General features: G+C 36.8%; 1 protein-coding gene across 2 annotated transcripts in view; it reads right to left on the bottom strand.

Moving 5' to 3' along the window:
* The window catches only part of DIAPH3 (diaphanous related formin 3), a 1,718,568-nt gene that overhangs the window by 340,608 nt on the left and 1,357,750 nt on the right, over positions 1-20,210 (bottom strand). For both annotated transcript variants that reach the window (XM_053707945.1, XM_053707946.1), the window contains exon 24: positions 12,314-12,479. In XM_053707945.1, the coding sequence (XP_053563920.1) occupies positions 12,314-12,479 (166 nt within the window). The remainder of the gene's footprint in view (positions 1-12,313; positions 12,480-20,210) is intronic.

Below are 20,210 nucleotides of genomic sequence, written 5' to 3'. Positions count from 1 at the left end.
GATTAACGCGGACTACGACTAAACCCCCCCAAAAACTTGCTTGTAGCAAAAGAAATATAATTTTCTTCAGACACCAAAACTTCACCTCCTCCATTGAGAGAGGCAAAGAGAATGACTGGGGATTATGGGTAGGGGAGCTTTGCTGTGGTGCTCTTTGCCTCCTCCTGCTGGCCAGGAGTAATATTCCCATTAGTTCTTAGTTGATATCAGGAAAAAACACCAAACAAATACATAGGTCAAAAAACATCAACCACTATAGAATGTAATGCTAAGAGGGTAATGCATTAGTCTGCAAAACCCTGGAAAGGTATAAGTGCTTACCAAACCCCATGTACCTGGTTAAAGCACACATGAAGGAAAAAACATAATTTATGTAAGAACTTACCTGATAAATTCATTTCTTTCATATTAGCAAGAGTCCATGAGCTAGTGACGTATGGGATATACATTCCTACCAGGAGGGGCAAAGTTTCCCAAACCTTAAAATGCCTATAAATACACCCCTCACCACACCCACAATTCAGTTTAACGAATAGCCAAGAAGTGGGGTGATAAGAAAAAAGTGCGAAAGCATATAAAATAAGGAATTGGAATAATTGTGCTTTATACAAAAAAATCATAACCACCACAAAAAAAGGGCGGGCCTCATGGACTCTTGCTAATATGAAAGAAATGAATTTATCAGGTAAGTTCTTACATAAATTATGTTTTCTTTCATGTAATTAGCAAGAGTCCATGAGCTAGTGACGTATGGCATAATGACTACCCAAGATGTGGATCTTTCCACGCAAGAGTCACTAGAGAGGGAGGGATAAAATAAAGACAGCCAATTCCGCTGAAAAATTAATCCACTACCCAAATTAAAAGTTTCAATTTTAAAAATGAAAAAAACTGAAATTATAAGCAGAAGAATCAAACTGAAACAGCTGCCTGAAGTACTATTCTACCAAAAACTGCTTTTAAAGAAGAGAAAACATCAAAATGGTAGAATTTAGTAAAAGTATGCAAAGAAGACCAAGTCATTGCTTTGCAAATTTGATCAACAGAAGCTTCATTCTTAAAAAGCCCAGGAAGTAGAAACTGACCTAGTAGAATGAGCCGTAATCCTCTGAGACGAGGAATAATCCGACTCCAAATAAGCATAATGAATCAAAAGCTTAACCAAGATGCCAAAGAAATGGCAGAAGCCTTCTGACCTTCCTAAAACCAGAAAAGATAACAAATAGACTAGAAGTCTGTCTGAAATCTGAGTAGCTTCAACATAAGATTTCAAAACTCTTACCACATCCTAAAGAATGTAAGAATCTTACCAAAGAATTTTTAGGATTAGGACACAAGGAAAAGACAATAATTCCTCCACTAATGTTGTTAGAATTCACAACTTAGGTGAAAATTGAAATGAGTACAGCAAAAATACACTTTATCCTGATGAAAAATCAGAACAAGGAGATTCACAAGAAAGAACAGATAATTCAAAAACTGTTCTAGCTGAAGAGATGTCCAAAAAGAACAATACTTTCCATGAAAGTAATGAATGTCCAGAGCAAGCATATGCTCAAAATAGAAGAGCCTGAAAAACCTTCAGAACGCAATTAAGACTCCAAGGAGGAGAAATTGGCTTAATGACAGGTTTTATACGAATCAAAACCTGAAAAAAATGATGAATATCAGGAAGTAACACTGCCTTATCCTGATGAAAAATCAGAAAAGGATATTCACAAAAAAGAGCAGATAACTCAAAAACTCTTCTAGTAGAAGAAATAACCAAAAGGAACAATACTTTTCCAAGAAAGTAATTTAATGTTCAGAAAATGCATAGTTTCAAACGGAGGAGCCTGTAAAGCCCTCAGCACCAAATTGAGACTCCAAAGAGGAGAGATTGAATTAATGACAGGCTTGATATGGACCAAAGCCTGTACAACACAATGAATATCAGGATGATTAGCAATCTTTCTGTGAAAAAAGAAAAGAAAGAGTAGAGCTTTGTCCTAACAAAGAAATGAAGACAAAACCTTATCCAAACCAACCTGAAAAAATAATAAAATTCTATGAATTTTAAAAGAATGCCAAGAAAAGTAGGTCTTCCAGATTCAATATAAATCTTTCTAGAGACAGATTTATGAGCCTGAAACATAGTATTAATCAATGAGTCAGAAAAACTTCTATGACTAAAAAACCAAGCGTTCAATCTCCATCCCTTCAAATTTAATGATTTGAGATCCTGATGGAAAAAATGGCCTTGAGAAAGAAAAGGTCTGGTTTAAACGGAGGTGTCCAACGTTGGCAACTGACCATCCGAATGAGATTCGTATACCAAAACCTGAGAGGCCATGCTGGAGCTACCAGCATAACAAACAAATACTCCATAAGAATTTTGGAAGAAGAACTAGAGGCGGAAAGAAATAGGCAAAAAGATAATTCCAAAGAAATGTCAATGCATACACTACTTCCGCCTGACGATTCCCGGACCTTAATAGGCCCCTGGGAAGTTCTTTATTCAGATGAGATGAAAAACATATCTGGGTAAGAGAGACCATTCTCCCGGAAGAAAAGCTTGATTAACAGAGATAATCTGCTTCCCAAATATCTATACCTGGGAAAAAAACACATAATTTAGATAGGAGCTGGATTTAGCCCAAGCTAATATCCGAGACACTTCTGTCACAACCTAAGGACTGATAGTCCTACTCTGATGATTGACATACACCATAGTAGTGATATTGTCTGAAAAACATTAAACGTCTCTTCTTCAAAAAGAAACTAACTGAAAAACTCTGAGAAAGCACGGAGATCTAAAATATCAAATGGTAATCTCGCCTCCTGAGATTTCCAAACCCCTTGTGCTGACAGAGATCCTCAGACAGCCTCCCAACCAAAAAGACTCACATCTGTAGAGATCATGGTCCAGGTTGAAAGAAACGAAGAGACCTGTAGAACTAAATGATGGTGATCTTAACCACCAAATCAAGAGAGATAAATATTAGAATTCGAAGATTTAAAAAGCGAAATCCTAGAATCCCTGCACCATAATTCAGCATAAAAGACTGGAAAGGTTCTTTCTATTGAAAATGAGCAAAGGGAATTAAAACCAATGCTGTGACCTAAAACTTCTATGCATAAATAGCAACTGAAGGAAATAATAGAGACTAAAGGTACCGACAAACCGAACACAATAAAATTGTCCCTTGTCTGATAGAGACAAAGACAGTGACACAAACTATCTGGAAACCTAAAAAAGGTGACCCTTGTGTGAGGAATCAAGAGCTTTTGAAATAAAAAAAAGATCCTCTAACTATGTCCTGAAGAGCAAAGTGAATCATATGAGATTCCGCATCCTCAGAAAATAATCTGAATGAAAACAGAAAAATGAAAATATGCATTTATTGTATCTAATGAAAACAAATAATGCTATCACTGACCATAAAAAGGCAGAATAGTTTGAATAAAACTCCAAAACCCAGTTCCTAAAAATGGAACTGGAAGAAATACCCCAGAAGATTCCAGGTCTGAGCAGCGCTTGAACCTCATGGGTGCCCAGCCATGCTTCAACAGTACCCAAAATATATAGGACCGAAACACACTTAAAGAAAGTGTTAGCCTTACTGGAATAAAATCAAAGAAATTTGGACCGAATAGAACCAAATAAATTTCAAAGAAGTCTTAACCTGCCCCTTGCCAGCCAAGCTGGAATACGGCACGTACATCGCAATTTTAGGGAGCTGATTTCGAACTTAAAAATTTCCAATTAAAAACATGTTACTTGGGAAAGAATTCAGGAATTCGTTCCTTAATAAGAACAACCAAACTAGTATAAGCTTAAAGTTTTAGTCTTAGAACTCAATCTTGAAGCCCAGAGTAACAGTTAAGAATTGAATCCAATTATGAAACAAATAATTGATTATCTTAGAACAAAAGAAATATGGACTTTTTAAAAAATCACAAAATTCTTCTAGCTAAAATAGCTAAAGACATAGATTAACCCTCATTTGTGAAAATATTCAATAAAATGAAGACACAAATGAAATTATTAGCATGATAGTCCAGTTAAAGGACCAGTCAAAACAGTGGACATGCATAATCAATAAATGCAAAACAACAAGACAAATGCAACAGCACCTAGTCTAGTAAATGTTGTCCCTTAACAATGCTAAAATAAATCATAATCTGATACTTGATCTTAAAGTAAACAGAACAAAAATGAAGCAATTACAACATCCAAATAAATCACAGGACCAAGAAAAGTACCTGAAACTAAATAATTTTCCATAAATAAGATACAACCATCTAAAGGAAAATAAATACTATTTTGCTATAGAAACAATAGCATAATTAGTAGGAGTAGAGATAGCCCCAATAAATTGGAGAACCCTCCAAATTGAATTTAACTGCTGGCAAAGAATATAGTTTAAAACCTTTGAAGAAGGAATAAAAGAAAATTCTCAGCCTATTCCATTCCCTAGTATGAGGAATTGGAAGGAAAACCTCTGAAAACACAGAAGAATAAATAAGCAGAAATAGTGTCAGCTAGTCTTGAAAAAGAACTAGTTACCTTAATATCCAAAATAATCAACACCTTTACAACAAAGAACAAATGTACTTTAATAAAAAAATTAATAAAAAAGTAGATTTGTTAGTGTCAATATCTGATGAAGAAAATTCTGAATGAGAAAAAACATCATCAGAGAAGGATAAATCAGTATGTTGTTGGTCATTTGAAACTTCAATAATTAAAAAAAGAAGTGAAAAAGACCTAAAGATTTTATTAGAAGGCACAATGTCAGACAAAGCCTTTAAAATAGAATCAGAAAAATATTTCTTATAAATCTTCTAAATATTTCTTGTACATAAGATGTAAAAAGAATGGCAATATATAAAGCATAAATACTAATGGATTCTGCATGTAAAAGTTTATCATAATAACTTATTACAAATCATAGCTAAAGATAAACATTCATAACATTTAAAATAAATGAACTTAGCTTGGTAGGACTGAACTCAGTCAAGCGTTTTTCCAGAAGTAGCTTTTGATCCAGGGTCAATCTGAGACATCTTGCAATATGTAATAGAAAAAACAACATATAAAGCAAAATCTATCAAATTCCTTAAATGACAGTTTCAGGAATGGGAAAAAATGCCAATGAACAAGCTTCTAGCAACCAGAAGCAAATAAACAATGAGACTTAAATAATGTGGAGACAATAATGATGCCCATATTTTTAGCGCCAAAAAAGACACACTATTTGGCGCCTAAATGCTTTGGCGCCAAAAATGACGCTGCATCCGGTAACGCCGACATCTTTGGTGCAAAAAAAGTCAAAAAAATGACGCACATACAAACAACTTCCGGTGACAAGTATGACGCCGGAAATGACTAAGAAATTTTTTGCGCCAAAAAAGTCCGCGCCAAGAATGACACAATAAAATGAAGCATTTTCAGCCCCCGCGAGCCTAACAGCCCACAGGAAAAAAAGTCAAATTTTAAAGGTAAGAAAAAATTTAATATTCAAATGCATTATCCCAAATAATGAAACTGACTGTCTGAAATAAGGAATATTGAACATCCTGAATCAAGGCAAATAAATGTTTAAACACATATATTTAGAACTTTATATAAAAGTGCCCAACCATAGCTTAGAGTGTCACAGAAAATAAGACTTACTTACCCCAGGACACTCATCTACATATAGTAGAAAGCCAAACCAGTACTGAAACGAGAATCAGTAGAGGTAATGGTATATATAAGAGTATATCGTCGATCTGAAAAGGGAGGTAAGAGATGAATCTCTACGACCGATAACAGAGAACCTATCAAATAGACCCCGTAGAAGGAGATAATTAAATTCAAATAGGCAATACTCTCTTCACATCCCTCTGACATTCACTGCACGCTGAGAGGGAAACCGGGCTCCAGCCTGCTGCGGAGCGCATATCAACGAAGAATCTAGCACAAACTTACTTCACCACCTCCACGGGAGGCAAAGTTTGTAAAACTGAATTGTGGGTGTGGTGAGGGGTGTATTTATAGGCATTTTAAGGTTTGGGAAACTTTGCCCCTCCTGGTAGGAATGTATATCCCATACGTCACTAGCTCATGGACTCTTGCTAATTACATGAAAGAAAGATGGTTTCCATGAGGAGGGAAGGGATTAGCCATGATGTAATATATAAAGAAAACCATTTCCTGGAACCCCTATATTTTCTGCAGTGTCACACAATGTCCCTGTGGTAATCTAAGGCAACTGCTTTGTCCAACCGACGCCGTAGATAAGCTGTGAGCAATGTGTGTTTTGTAAGAAATTAAATGTGTTAACGCTGTCTTTGCCAGTTTCTTAAAGACAACACCTGCAAAATGGAATGTCAAAGTGCTGAAATTGAGCAAAATATAAATCCCTCTGGCCATGTGACTAATAAATAGTAAGACATGTATTGGTCCACTGGCAAGTACAGAATTTACTTACTATATAGATATATATCCGAAACGATTGTCTGAGGTTGCAATGTTCCTCAGAGAAGGATTATCTGGTTAGGCAGGGTCATACTGATACACTGCTCCCAGGTGGTAATTCACAATAGAACAAGCTACTTTCTGTTTGTATTTCCATTATGACCTTTGGAAAGTCTCTCAAAAGGGCGATGAAGGAAACCAAAATTGGACTCTGTCAAATGTGCTTAGAGGGATATGGCTGTACCTCACTAACGATCTTCTGGGGATGCCATGTCCATAGTTAAATGGAGGATTGCCTGGTACGTAAATATTAAAATCAAAAAGTTTTAAGTTTAATTTTATCACAAAATATCAAAATTAGACAGCAACTCCAGGGTGCCTGCATACTTTTCTTTTCTAAAATATATGTATGGTGAGAAATAAAATAGTTTATTTGAAACCATTGGAAGATTGTTTTCCATTAAGAATTACAGATGTCCACTTATCTTATTAGCAGGGATAAAATCTTTCTGTAAGGATTCTGTGAAAAAATGGCTTTAATACTGAGAGAATTACACATATTATAAAATAATAAAGGTTATATAAAAACATTCTCAGTATCTACCACTTATATGCATATATTCTGGTCCATCTGCAAACAGAAGATCACAAATTCCACAAAACATATTTTATGTTTGATTTTGCACTGGTTCCTTAGTTATATGCCACAAAGTTTATTACTGGGTTATATACAGCACCTTTTCAAATTATCCATAAATCTGCAATATTGTTTTCATATCTCCAAATGGAATCAGCTAATTGTAAATTATACTTGGTATGTTTGCACACAAGACTTCTGGGGATACTGAGGTTACAACAATCGACTTTGTAAGACCACTTTTATATAAAGCCTTATCAGCAGAACAAAAACCAAGACAAGTATTGATAAAGCCATATATTGTCACAGACTTTTCCAGTAATGATGTGCAATGCAATTTATTTCAGACTTGAAGCAGGATACATTTATAAATTCTGAGTATACAAGAAGTGCAATGTTTATGGTCTTGAAAAAGTTTATTAGAGAAAAAAAAAAAAGTTTCTGCTTTACTTGAAGAAACATTTATACAGGGTATGAGCTATTTGGATATTATGAAAATCAATACAACATAAAATAAAACTAAATTTCATTTGTAGAATTAATTCATTAGAATTTTTTGACGTGAAATAACCTTTCCAACAAGCTATGTAATTCTATGATTCTGGAATACATTAAAAAATCCTTAAAAAGGGAAATGAAACCCAATATTTTTCTTTCTTGATTCAGATAGTGAATACAATTTTAAGCAACATTCCAATGTATTTCTATGATCTAATATGCTTAATTCTTTAGATATCCTTTGTTAAAGAAATATCAATGCACAGGGGTGAGCCAATCACACAAGACATCTTTGTGCAGCAACCAATCAGCAGCTACTGAGCCTATTTAGATATGCTTTCAACAAATGATATCAAGAGAATAAAGACAATTAGATAATAGAAGTACATTGGGAAGTTGTTTAAAAACATAAATTATGCTTACCTGATAATTCAATTCCCATCATTACGATGAGAGTCCACAGCTTCATTCATTACTTGTCGGAATACAGAACCTGGCCACCAGGAGGAGGCAGACACACCCCAGCCAAAGGCTTAAATACCTCCCCCACTCCCCTCATCCCCAGTCATTCTGCTGAGGGAAAAAGCAACAGTAGGAGAAAAATAGTATATATATATATTATAAATGGTGCCAGAAGAAAAAAACTAAATAAATTTAGGTCCGCCCAACAGAGAACTGGACGGGAGCCGTGGTCTCTCCTCGTAATGATGGAAATTAAATTATCAGGTAAGCATAATTTATGTTTTCCATCTAATACAAGGAAAGTCCACGGCTTCATCTATTACTTGTGGGAAACAAATACCCAAGCTCTAGAGGACACTGAATTGAAAAAAAAAAAAACGGGAGGGAAAAAAGGGAGGCGGACCCTATTCTGAGGGCACTACAGCCTACAAAACCTTTCTCCCAGCCGAAGCAAAAACATCAAATTTGTAAAACTTTGAAAAAGTATGTAAGGAGGACCAGGTAGCTGCCTTACAAATCTGCTCCATAGAAGGCTCATTCTTAAAGGCCCAAGAAGAAGCCACAGCTCTAGTTGAGTGAGCCGTAATCCTCTGAGGAGGCTTATGTCCCGCTGTCTCATAAGCCAAGCGAATCATGCTCTTCAGCCAAAAGGATAGGGAAGTGGAAGAAGCCTTCTGCCCTTTGAACTTCCCCGAATTGACAACAAACAATACTGAAGTCTGTCTGAAATCTCTCGTAGCCTAAAGATAAAACTTCAAAGCTCGAACCACATTCAAGTTATGAAGTAACCGTTCTTTTGAAGAGGAGGAGTTAGGACACAAGGAAGGAACAACAATCTCCAGATTAATGCTGCGATAATGCATAGGCTCAAACTGGATCTTCTGCAAAACCCTAAGAACCAGATTCAAACTCCAAGGAGGAGCAGAATGTCTGAATACAGGCCTAATCCTGGATAGAGCCTGAACAAAAGACACTATATCAGGGAGCTCAGCGAGCTTCTTGTGTAGCAACATAGAGCAGAAATCTGACCCCTTCAGGAACTGGCGGCAAGTCCCTTCTCCAAACCATCCAGGAGGAAGGAAAGAATCCTGGATACCCCTGACCTTGTGCCAGGAATATCTGCGAGTTTCACACCAGCGTAAGTAGGTCCTCCACACCTTATGATAGATGCGACGGGTAACCGGCTTTCTGGCTTGAATGAGAGCATCAATTATCCTCTCAGAAAATTCTCTTCTAGCTAAGACTAAGCGTTCAATCTCCACGCAGTCAGCCTCAGAGAATCTAGATTCTGATGCACAAAGGGACCCTGTACCAGCAGATCCCTGCAACAGGGCAATCTCCATGGAGGGGACGTTGACATCCCCACTAAATCCACAAACCAAGTCCTCCGCGGCCATGACAGAGCAATCAGAATATTTGACGTTTGGTCCTGCTTGATGCGTGCCACTACACAAGGTAGAAGTGGTGACGGTGGAAATATGTAAACTAAGTTGAATACCCAAGGCACTGCTAAGGCATCTATCAGTTCTGCCTGGGGATCCCTGGACCGCGACCCGTATCTGGGTAGCTTGAAGTTGAGTCTGGACGCCATGAGATCTATCTCCGGAGTCCCCCAACTGTTGCAAATCTCCTTAAACACTTTGGGGTGAAGAGACCATTCCCCCGGATGAAACGACTGTCTGCTGAGAAAATCCGCTTCCCAGTTATCCACACCAGGGATGTGGATCACTTATAGCGAGCAGTCGTGGGCCTCCGCCCACTGCAGAATCCGAGATACTTCCCTTATCGCTAGGGAGCTCCTTGTTCCCCCTTGTTGGTTGAGGTAATATTGTCCTACTTAAATCTGATAAACTTGGACAAACCCAGGAGGGGCCAAGTCCCCAGAGCGTTGAAGATCGCACAAAGTTCTAGGATGTTGATATGTAGAAAAGACTCCTTCCGATTCTACCTGCCCTGTGCCTTCCTGGCACCCCAAACCGCTCCCCAACCTGAGAGACTCGCGTCCGTAGTCACAACCTCCCAAGCTGGTCTGAGGAAGGATGTCCCCTGGAACAGCTGATCTGGACGGAGCCACCAAGAGAGAGATTCCTGCGACCCGTTGTCCAGAGAGATCAGTTGGGATAGGTCCGAATGATTGCTGTTCCACTGCCTCAGCATGCACAGCTGAAGAGGCCAGAGAAGGAATCTGGCGAAAGGAATGACATCTATAGTGGATACCATGAGCCCAATCACCTCCATGCACCGGGCCACTGATGGCCATGAGGAGGACTGAAGGGCCATACAGCTGAAGACCATTTTGTGACGTCTCTGGTCTGTTAGGAATATTTTCATGGCTATGGAGTCTATTATCGTGCCCAGGAACTTAACTCTGGTACTGGGAACCAAAAAACTCTTTCCTGAGTTTATCTTCCAACCATGAGATCGCAGAAGAGCTCCCGAATGGTCCACTGCCAGCTGGTAGGACGGAGCCTGAACCAGGATGTTGTCCAGATAAGGAGCAACTGCTATCCCTCTGGATCTTGCCACCTCAAGCAGAGTTCCCAGAATCTTCGTGAAGATTTGTGGAGCAGTAGCCAGCCTGAAGGGAACAGCTACAAACTGGAAGTGCTGATCCAGAAAGGCGAACCTTAAGAACCTGAAGTGATCTTTGTATATTGGCACATGAAGGTAAGCGTCCTTCAAGTCTATCGTGGTCATAAACTGAACCTCTTGAACTAGGGGCAATATAGACCATATTGTCTCCATTTTGAACGATGGAACGGACAGAAACTTGTTCAAGCACTTTAGGTCAAGAATCGGGCAAAAAATGCCCTCCTTCTTTGGTACCATGAAAAGGTTTGAATAGTACCCTAGACCCCTTTCTGTTAGATGTACCGGTACAATTACTCCTAGAGAGGAGAGATCCCTCACGCACTCTAGAAATGCATCCTGTTTCTCTGGTTTTGATGATAGATTTGACAAAAGGAATCTGCCCCTGGGAGGATGCGTTTTGAAACCTATCCTGTAACCCTGGGCAACAACTTCCAGAACCCAAGGATCCTGGTCTGTGACGAAAGGCAAAGAATGACAGGGGGAAAACGGGAGTGGGGGAGGTATTTAAAGCCTTTGGCTGGGGTGTCTTTGCCTCCTTTGGCCAGGTTTTGTATTCCCACAAGTAATGAATGAAGCCGTGGACTCTCCTCGTATTAGATGGAAATTGCATGCTCTTTCTAAATGATGAAAGAAAAAAATTGGGGTTCATGTCCCTTTAATGAATAAGCATAAGGAGGCACCACTGTATGTTTTGTAGAATCCTATTTGGTTAACACACTAAATAACTTTTTGTTTGCACTACGCATTAATGTAGATATAAAAACACGTCACTGGCTCATGGTTATGCAAAAGCTGAAAGTTAAATGAAAACAAATGACTTGCTGATTGTTCCATAGCAGATAATGAGGGGGGGGCAGCTGTATGTAAGTAGATTGCTATATAATGCTAGGAAGGGGGGAAACAATCACATAATTGTCTGCCTTTAGCAAACTTTTCTTTAATAATTTGCTTCATATACACTACTGCTTGGTCAAAGGGTTTAAACACAGTTAAATTCAGCACCAATACACTTCTGCTCCGAAGATAAAGATGGGCACAGACTGGCGGCTATGCACATATGCCTTCCTAGATGGGCTCACTGGTACATGTGTACTTTTTAACAGTATACAGAAAAATCTTTACCTCAGAACTACAAAGAATAATAAATTTGCAGAAAAGCCTGGTTGTAACAGATTGAAAAACTAACCTGTTTTTAAATATGTATCCTTGAGCGGCAATAAACAATTACTTACTTTTTGTAATAAGGGCATACAATATAAACTTTCTGCTTTATACAAATGTTTCACTGTAGCTACATTAATTTTAATCCATAAGAACATTGCAAATCTCATGTAAAGAGTGCTTCTTTATTAGGAGTGGACCTGCATTATTAGGTAAAATGATTGCAGAGTAAATTCATCAAGAAACAGACACCTTAATGGCATTGAATTCACTTCTCAATCATTTATGAAGAACAGCATAAAAATCTTACCTTGGATAAGAGGGTCAACTTACTATGTTTATGGTTTGCACATAAAGACATGCAAATGACATATAAGCAGTTCAATATTTAATTACATTTGTTTTCAGTAATATATACGATATATATATATATATATATATATATATATATATATATATATATACATATATATGAGAGAAGCAATAAGGGTATAGAAAAAACAACAAAACGAACATACCACAAACATCACCCGGAAGTTATTCAAATCTGTGAAAAACTCTTCCACTGAAACTTTTTTTGGATCAACCACATAGTAATCCATGACATTTTGGTACAGCTTTTCCATGTTCTCGAACATTCTTGATATCTTCTTAAACTGTTCTCTGGCACAGACAGCAAAACTGTAAGTATTTGTTAAGGTAATAAAACACGGATTGCTAAAAAAGTAAAAAGAAAAATATGAAAGCCAATTTTTTCTTTCATGAGTACGTTAGAGCATACAATGACAACATGTATACAGCCACTACTCGCCAGCTACCTCCCAGCCTACTTATGTTTTTCAATAAAGGATATCAAAACAATGACGCTAATTAGATAAAAGAAGTAAATTGGAAAGTGATTTAAAATTGCATGCTCTATCTGAATTGTATATTTTTACTTTACTGTATCTGCGCCACACAAATAAATGGTAAGATATTTACTAAAAACAATAATCTTTCTGACTACAATGCATGACCGATGGGTCACTGGTAGTGGATGCTAATTGTAACATTACAGATAACCTCATATTAATTACTGACACATTAGATACATTCTACTGTAACAGAAAGATGATGTATATATCCCAAAAAAGTAAATCTTTTAAAGTGTATACAATTTGAGAATTCAAATGGAACTCAAACGTATAAACACAAAGCAAATTATACTTACACAGTTCGCATTCATAGTAGACATATCTATGTGACAAGTTTATCTCCTGATCACCACATAAAACAGGACATTTAGGACAAGATTACAGTGGAGCATAAAATATCGCTTTCTCTAAAGCCATATTTGCACTCTACTTTGTAATACCAGCACACTATTACGAGTTAGGTGCAATATGAAAGAATAACTGTCCAAATGGTGCTCTCTCCATATGGCCCTTTTCTTGTAGCTAGAGTGCTGATTGGACAACAATTAAAACTGTAAGCTCACAGAAAAAATTGACTTTTGAAGTGCGCCACGGAGCACGGGGAATTTGAATTTCATATCTATGCTAAAAAGTAGGTTATAGCGCATCTTCATTGCAACTGCTAAATTAAACTCCATCTAAAATATCACTAACATTCCGGATCTGTTCTTATAAACGGGAGAGTTTACCATCACTTTAATAAGATACTAGCACCTACTAAAAGAGCTACTGTTAGTGGAACAAACAAAGAACCAATACATATAATGCGTGAAATGAATCAAGTAAAAAAACGCATCAAATACAACGTAAGTCATTTTGTAACTTTAGTAGTTTTTAGCTCCTGTTTAAATCCTTGATTTTGCCACATGCAACACATATGTCCATGTATTTCATTTGTTCAGTTCCAGTACCTTCTCTACTTGTGTCTTCATAAGTATTTTTGAAATAAAGGGGAGAAAGACAATAAGAAACAGTTTTTTGTTTTTTTCAACTAAAAAACCTCCCCAATTTTTTTTTATTTTTTTTTTAAATCAGTATAATTTTTGGTAACAAATGCAACAGTTACATTTTGTTTTAATGTAAAATATAGAGGCAGTTTCCCAGAGATGCATTTATACTAAATATAAGTTTACATATTTAATATACCCAACGGTACAAATCATATAAACCTACGAATGTGTTCTCTATTATTGAAATGTGCCTGAGAACGTCTTACATTAGATTTTTACATTTAATAATACCTGTTAACATCTTGCAGTGAGCTTAAAGCGGCAATCATAAGTAGCTACTGTGAGAATTACACAACCCAATCGCTTCAAGTTATGACAAAACTGTAAACTAATGAGTTAGATTTTACAGGGTTCTCTCTCACAGGAATAAGAGAATTCAGCGCAGCTTCTAAAGCAAAAGGGGTTTAACATGATTTTGTAATAGGATTTTATAAACAAGGCTATCAAACTTCATTAGAATAAAGTGGCACATAAATCAAAACAATATGTTCTTATAATAGAAGTAGCAAGAAAATTGTGCTATGTGTCAAAACTTTAGCAAGTTACATTAAATGGATTGTTACATTACGCTTTCCAATACTGTGCATTACTGATGCAAATTAAATGTGTCAATTAAATGTGTGGGTGTGTATATTCATTTTTAGTTGGTACTTCTTGTTAGGTAATATATGAAAGCATCGGTCGACATGTTCAAAATCTAGGAGTCGGGTGTATTTGTATATGTGTGTGTATATGTCTGAGGACAGACTTATTGTCCGAAAACGTTCACAGTAAAGTGATTCTTTTGCAACAAATTCCTTTGGAGTGCACTCTGTTGTTTCCTATGCTTTGCTTTTGCTGCACCCAGGGTCTTAAAGAAAAAGTCAGGAGTGCGGTCTGTTTCCTGTATATATATATATATATAAATTATCAAAACTGTTTTAAACAAGGCTACTAGTAAGAGTACAAATAAACATGATTACATAACAATCATAAACACCCCATTTTATGTTGCATAATTAAGTAAAACATAAAACCCAGTAATAAATGCACAAAATTATAAGATTAATATGAAATTTAAATACATAAATATACCGGAATCCCCACATAACTATTCAGTTAAAAAAAAAAAATATGAACTTAACTTTCCCACATTTTTAAAATATTCGTTCAGAGCGAACTACTTTTCTGCGTCAGTGTTACTATAAATGTTTAAAGCACATTCTGCCTTGTTTAGCGGTTACAACATAGGTACTCTCTCTATACAATTTAAATATGTAATTAGAGTACACTATAAAAGGAGACCATTAACAAGAAGTTTGTTGAACAACAGAGAACTACAACAATTATCTCCACAACACATCTTACATAAGGAAATTAAACAAACTACATAAAGGCACAATTGCTTGAGAGTTATTTTAAATTATCAGACTTGCTGAACAGATAAAAAGTTTTTAAATACTTTGATCATACAAATGATTAGTAAAATTTGCAGTTAGGGTAGATTAACTACATTAGCTTGTAAAACTAGAGCTGGAACATGCCACAGCCATTTTAAACTTCAGCAACTGAGCCCCATCAACTCACATCTCTGTTGCACTGAAATAGCTTATAGAAAGACCTGAGCTGCAACTTTTTAGTAACAATAAACTACTCCACCCTCAACCCTTGCTGCAAATCTGCCCCAGGACAACAGCCAATGGGACAACTCACACTTTGGCCAAGCAGCATTCTGGGTATTGTAGTTTCCAGCCACATGGGCTTGAAAAGATTAAGCCACTCCACACTATATTTTTGGATCTGCTGACAAAGGAAGGTAGCAGTGGGCATACAGTCGCAGGGATTCATTTTAAGGTGCCAGTGGCGCCCAGATTTGTCAAGCCCTGCATTAAAGGAACATGAATTGTAGAGAAATCAATACCAGCACAACACCAATTAGAGCCCCACAGTGAGAACTGCCAAAACTCACCAATATGTAGAGAAAAATAAAGGAAAAGGGTCTCTAATAATGCAGGAACGTCCTCTTTATTAGGTTACATGGGATAAGATCCAAACAGCCACAACGTTTCGTGATAACACCCCTTAGTCATGTTAGTCACATTATTTTTCTTTAAAGGAACCTGAAGCCCAATTATTTTTTCATGATTCATATAGAGCATGTAATAAAAAAAAATTACCTCTTCAAATTTGCTGAATTATCTTGCTATCCTTTGTTAAAAAAGCATCAATACACTGAGCTAATGGAAACTAGCTAAGCACATCAGGTGAGTCAATGATAAGAGGCATATATGTGCTATCAGCAGTAAGCACCCAGTAGTGCATGGCAACTCATGAGCATAACTAGGCATGCTTTCCAAAAAAAGATATCAAGAGACTAAAACACATGAGATAATATAAGTAAATTGTAAAGTTGTTTAAAATCACATGCTCAATATAAATTGTGAAAGTTTATTTTTGACTTTACGGTCTGTTTAAATAATCTTAGTGTTAATGACAATCTTTCCCGGTAATGGTCAATAAAAAACAAAAAACAAAAAAAAAAACAATACAAAAGATAAAGTCACCACACTTCCAACAACTAATAATATGAAAAATTCTATTAGTAAACAATTATTAATAACATTTTTATATAGTTAATTAAAAGCGCCAAATGTATTTATATATCCCTTAATCCCCAATTTAAGTAATTGTGATAAGGTGAACTCATGCAACTGGATCAAAATAAAACTGCCCTATGGAGAGGACTAGGCATTAGAACCCAAAGTATCCCAGGTGGGTCTAAAAAAACATAGTATACACAGGTGTATTTTTAAATCTTGGTCTGTACCAATGAAAAACAGTGGTGCTGAGGGGGAGACACGTGTCTGCTAGACTTTTTCTTTAAAATACTGATTTGTTTTTACCTAGCACACATTATGTCGGGGACTGACACATTTATATCAAAAGTAATAGACAAACATATACTCATCAACTGAGGAAAATGTTGTGTAATGGGAGACAGTTATACATATACCCAAAGTAGATGAGCAAAGCAGAAAAAATAAAGCAAGGCATAAGAAGTGGAAAACAAGTATTGCCGCCATGTGAATAATAAAAAAAAGGGTCTGGACTTGTGGACTCTCACCATCATGAAAGAAATTAATGTATTAGGTAAGCATACATTTTGCTTTCTTTCATTAGATGGTGAGATCCCACAAGTCATCAAAACCAGATGATTCCAAGTAGGAGAAACTGGATAAATAACTTCTTTAATTCTGATCAGAGCCCAAACAAAGGCCTGAAAATCTGGAATTTTAGCAATTTTCTTAAGAAACCATACAGAAAGAGCAGAAATTTGAACATTCAGAGAACTGGACGACAAACCATAATCCATTCCCTCCTGCAGGAACCAAAGAAATCCTTTGCAAGAAACCCATACATAATAGAAATTCAAGACCTTATGAAAAATACATCTGGTAACAGGTTTTCTAGAATAAATCAAGGTGTTAATAACCTTGTCAAAAAACGTCTCTGAGACAGTGCTAAGCATTCAATTGTCGAATGCAGTTTTAATATCTTGATAAAAGAAAGAACTTTGAGATAGAAGATCCCTTCTTAAAGGGCCACTGTAAGTAAATATTTTCTATGCCTGTTACTAACTAACTACCTCAAATACGCTTTTTATCAATAGCATTTCATTAACATATCTCTACCGTATATCAGAAATCTTGTCTGCAAATTTAATTGTTTTCCAAACCCACTCCGTGGGTATCCTTTGCTCTGTACCAATCCGTTTACAATACCTAGGTTTCAAAATGGCGCTTTAAACACAAAGTTATTGGTTTAAGTATTTTGAACACTGAAAATAGTGGGCAGGATAACGTGTCATCATCGGCGAATAAAATATATAACTTTTAGAACGTTATGAAACTTCGTTTTGGAGAAAATATAGGTCAGTAGGTTTTAATTAATGTTTATTAACTTTAATATGTTAGTTGTTTAGCTTAAAAATTATAACAGAAAGTAATCCTTTAAAGGAAGCATCCAAGGCAGATATGAGGGCATCTTAACCAGATCTGCAAAACCAAAGACTGTGAGGCCACACCGGAGCAATCAGAATTGCTGAGATATGTTCCTTCTTGATTCTGCTTATCACTCTGGATAGAAAAAAAAAACAGGGAATATATTTAAAACAGGCAGAATGACCAGGGAACCACTAGGGCATCTATTAGACTTGCATAAGGGACCCAAGTCCTGACACAATACTGAGGCAGTTTGCTATTCAAGCGAGAGGCCATGAGAGCTATGTTTGGCAGACCTCAAAATCTTACAAACTGGTTGAAAAATTCCAAATTCAGAGACTAATCTCCTGGGTGAAGAGCCTTGTAATTGAGAAAGTCTGCCACCCAATTGTTCAGATCCGGAATGCAGATAGCAGAAATCATGCAATGTTGAAGTTCTTTCAAGCAAATAATGCAGGACACTTCCCTCAATACTAAGGAAGTGTGAGTTTCTCCTTGATGATTGGCATAGGCTACTGCTGTGACATTGTCTGACTGAAATTACAGAAAAGATTCCGGTCTTAGGTAGGTTAACTTTGGAGAGCTCTGAAGTTGAGGTTACCTGTAAATATTCTGGAGCTACCATCAGAGGAGACCAAATCCCTGCACTCTCCAAGATCCCCAGACCTCACTACAACCTAACAGGCTAGCGTCTGTGGAAATTACTAGGAACCCTGAACCAAGAAATTATAAATCTGCCACCAAGTTATAGACTATAGATCAGTGCTTTCCAAACTGTGTGTCGTGACACAGTGTGTAGGTGTGTCCCTGCTTCAGCACAATTTTTTTTAATTACATTTTTTTTTGGTTTCTGGCTTTCCGTCTGCTTGCTACGCATATCACATGTTTGACTTATGATTGATACCTAGTGGGTCACAGATCATCTTAACCTATTGGCGCAGCTCAATGGGAATTGAAACTATTCCTATTGGTGGCACATTGGCTCCTAACTGCATGTGTAGTCTCCTCAATCGGTAGTCAGGGAGTGAGATAGTATGTTTACAGTGCGGGCAGTAGTCAGTGCAACTCGCAGAGCTCTGAGGGCGGCAGCTTAAACCCTGAGCTGAAGTCAGAAGTCAAAATGTTTTTGTTTCTGCAGCTAGCTAGCTCCCAGTAGTACATTGCTACTCCTGCTCTTGATATATGGATAGGAAGTGTAAGCTTAAAAATGCTTGATGATGAAATGTGAGTGTCTTTATCTAATATTCTACAAAATATTCAGAAACTTTGTTCATCCCATCAACCTCATACGTCCCATTAAAATAGTCAGTGGTGGTATTAAACTTTTTTTTAATTCTTGCACATACATACTGTTACTTGTAAATACATTTCGTTATTATATCATTTATGTACGTATCTCTTAAAACAAGTTAGTTTAACCTCCTGTTTGCTAGTACAATTTAATTACTGTGTCGCAAAATTATGTAGGTCTAAAAAAGTGCATCACCAACATGAAAAGTTTGGAAAGCTCTGCTATAGACTGTTTTGTCCTTTGATCTAAAAGGATCCTCTGAAACAAATCCTTATGGTCCCTATTCTATAAATGCAGCATCTGCAATTTGAGGGCCCAAAGATGAACTCTGGCAAATGGAACTGCATCTGAGTCAGCCACCATGAGACTCAAACCCCACAAACTAAGCACCATAAGGGAGATAATTCAACTGCAGAAGGACATACAAAGTCACTGAATCGATTATGAACCTAAAAAAAGAAGTACCATCTGTGTGTGACACAGCCAGATGAAATGAGGTAGCCTGAACCAGAAGGCCGTTAAATTAAGGTACTACAGAAACACCCTGAGCTTGAACTATAGACAAATCAGCTACAAGTACTTTTGTAAATACACTGGGTTTTGTAGCCAGGCTTTAAGGGAGGGCCACAAACTGATAATCTGAGCAAATCTCAGAAACTTGACATGATACCTGTTAATAGGGATTTGTAAATAAGCATATTAAAGTCTATAGTAGATATAAACTGATCGTTCTGCACTAAAGAAAGTAAAGTGCAAATTGTCTCCATCCTGAAAGTAGGAAATTTCAGGAATTTATTCAGAATTTTGAGATCCAAGAACAGGACAAAAAGTACCTTCTTTCTTTGATACTATAAAGAGATTTAGAAAGAAAGAAAATACAAAAAAAAAAAAAACACAACCATGGCTTAATTTTGACGTTGAAACTAGATCAATAACTCCCAATATTTCCAGATTTCTTACACAAGCCAGAAAAAGCTTGGGCATCTAAAGGATCTCACGACAAAAATTATCTTCTCTGAGGAGGCCTTAAACAAAAGCTTATTTGATACCCCAGGAAAATGATTTTCAAACACCCAGGGATCTTTAACAGATCTCTTGCAAGATTCCCTAAAAGACTAATTCTGCCCCCACCAGATACTGGTCTGGCATGAGGGATGCACCTTAATGTGGTCTTGTTTTTG

Source organism: Bombina bombina, chromosome 3 (genome assembly GCF_027579735.1).
Source record: "Bombina bombina isolate aBomBom1 chromosome 3, aBomBom1.pri, whole genome shotgun sequence".
Classification (NCBI taxonomy): domain Eukaryota; kingdom Metazoa; phylum Chordata; class Amphibia; order Anura; family Bombinatoridae; genus Bombina; species Bombina bombina.
This window is presented reverse-complemented; position numbering and strand designations above follow the sequence as displayed.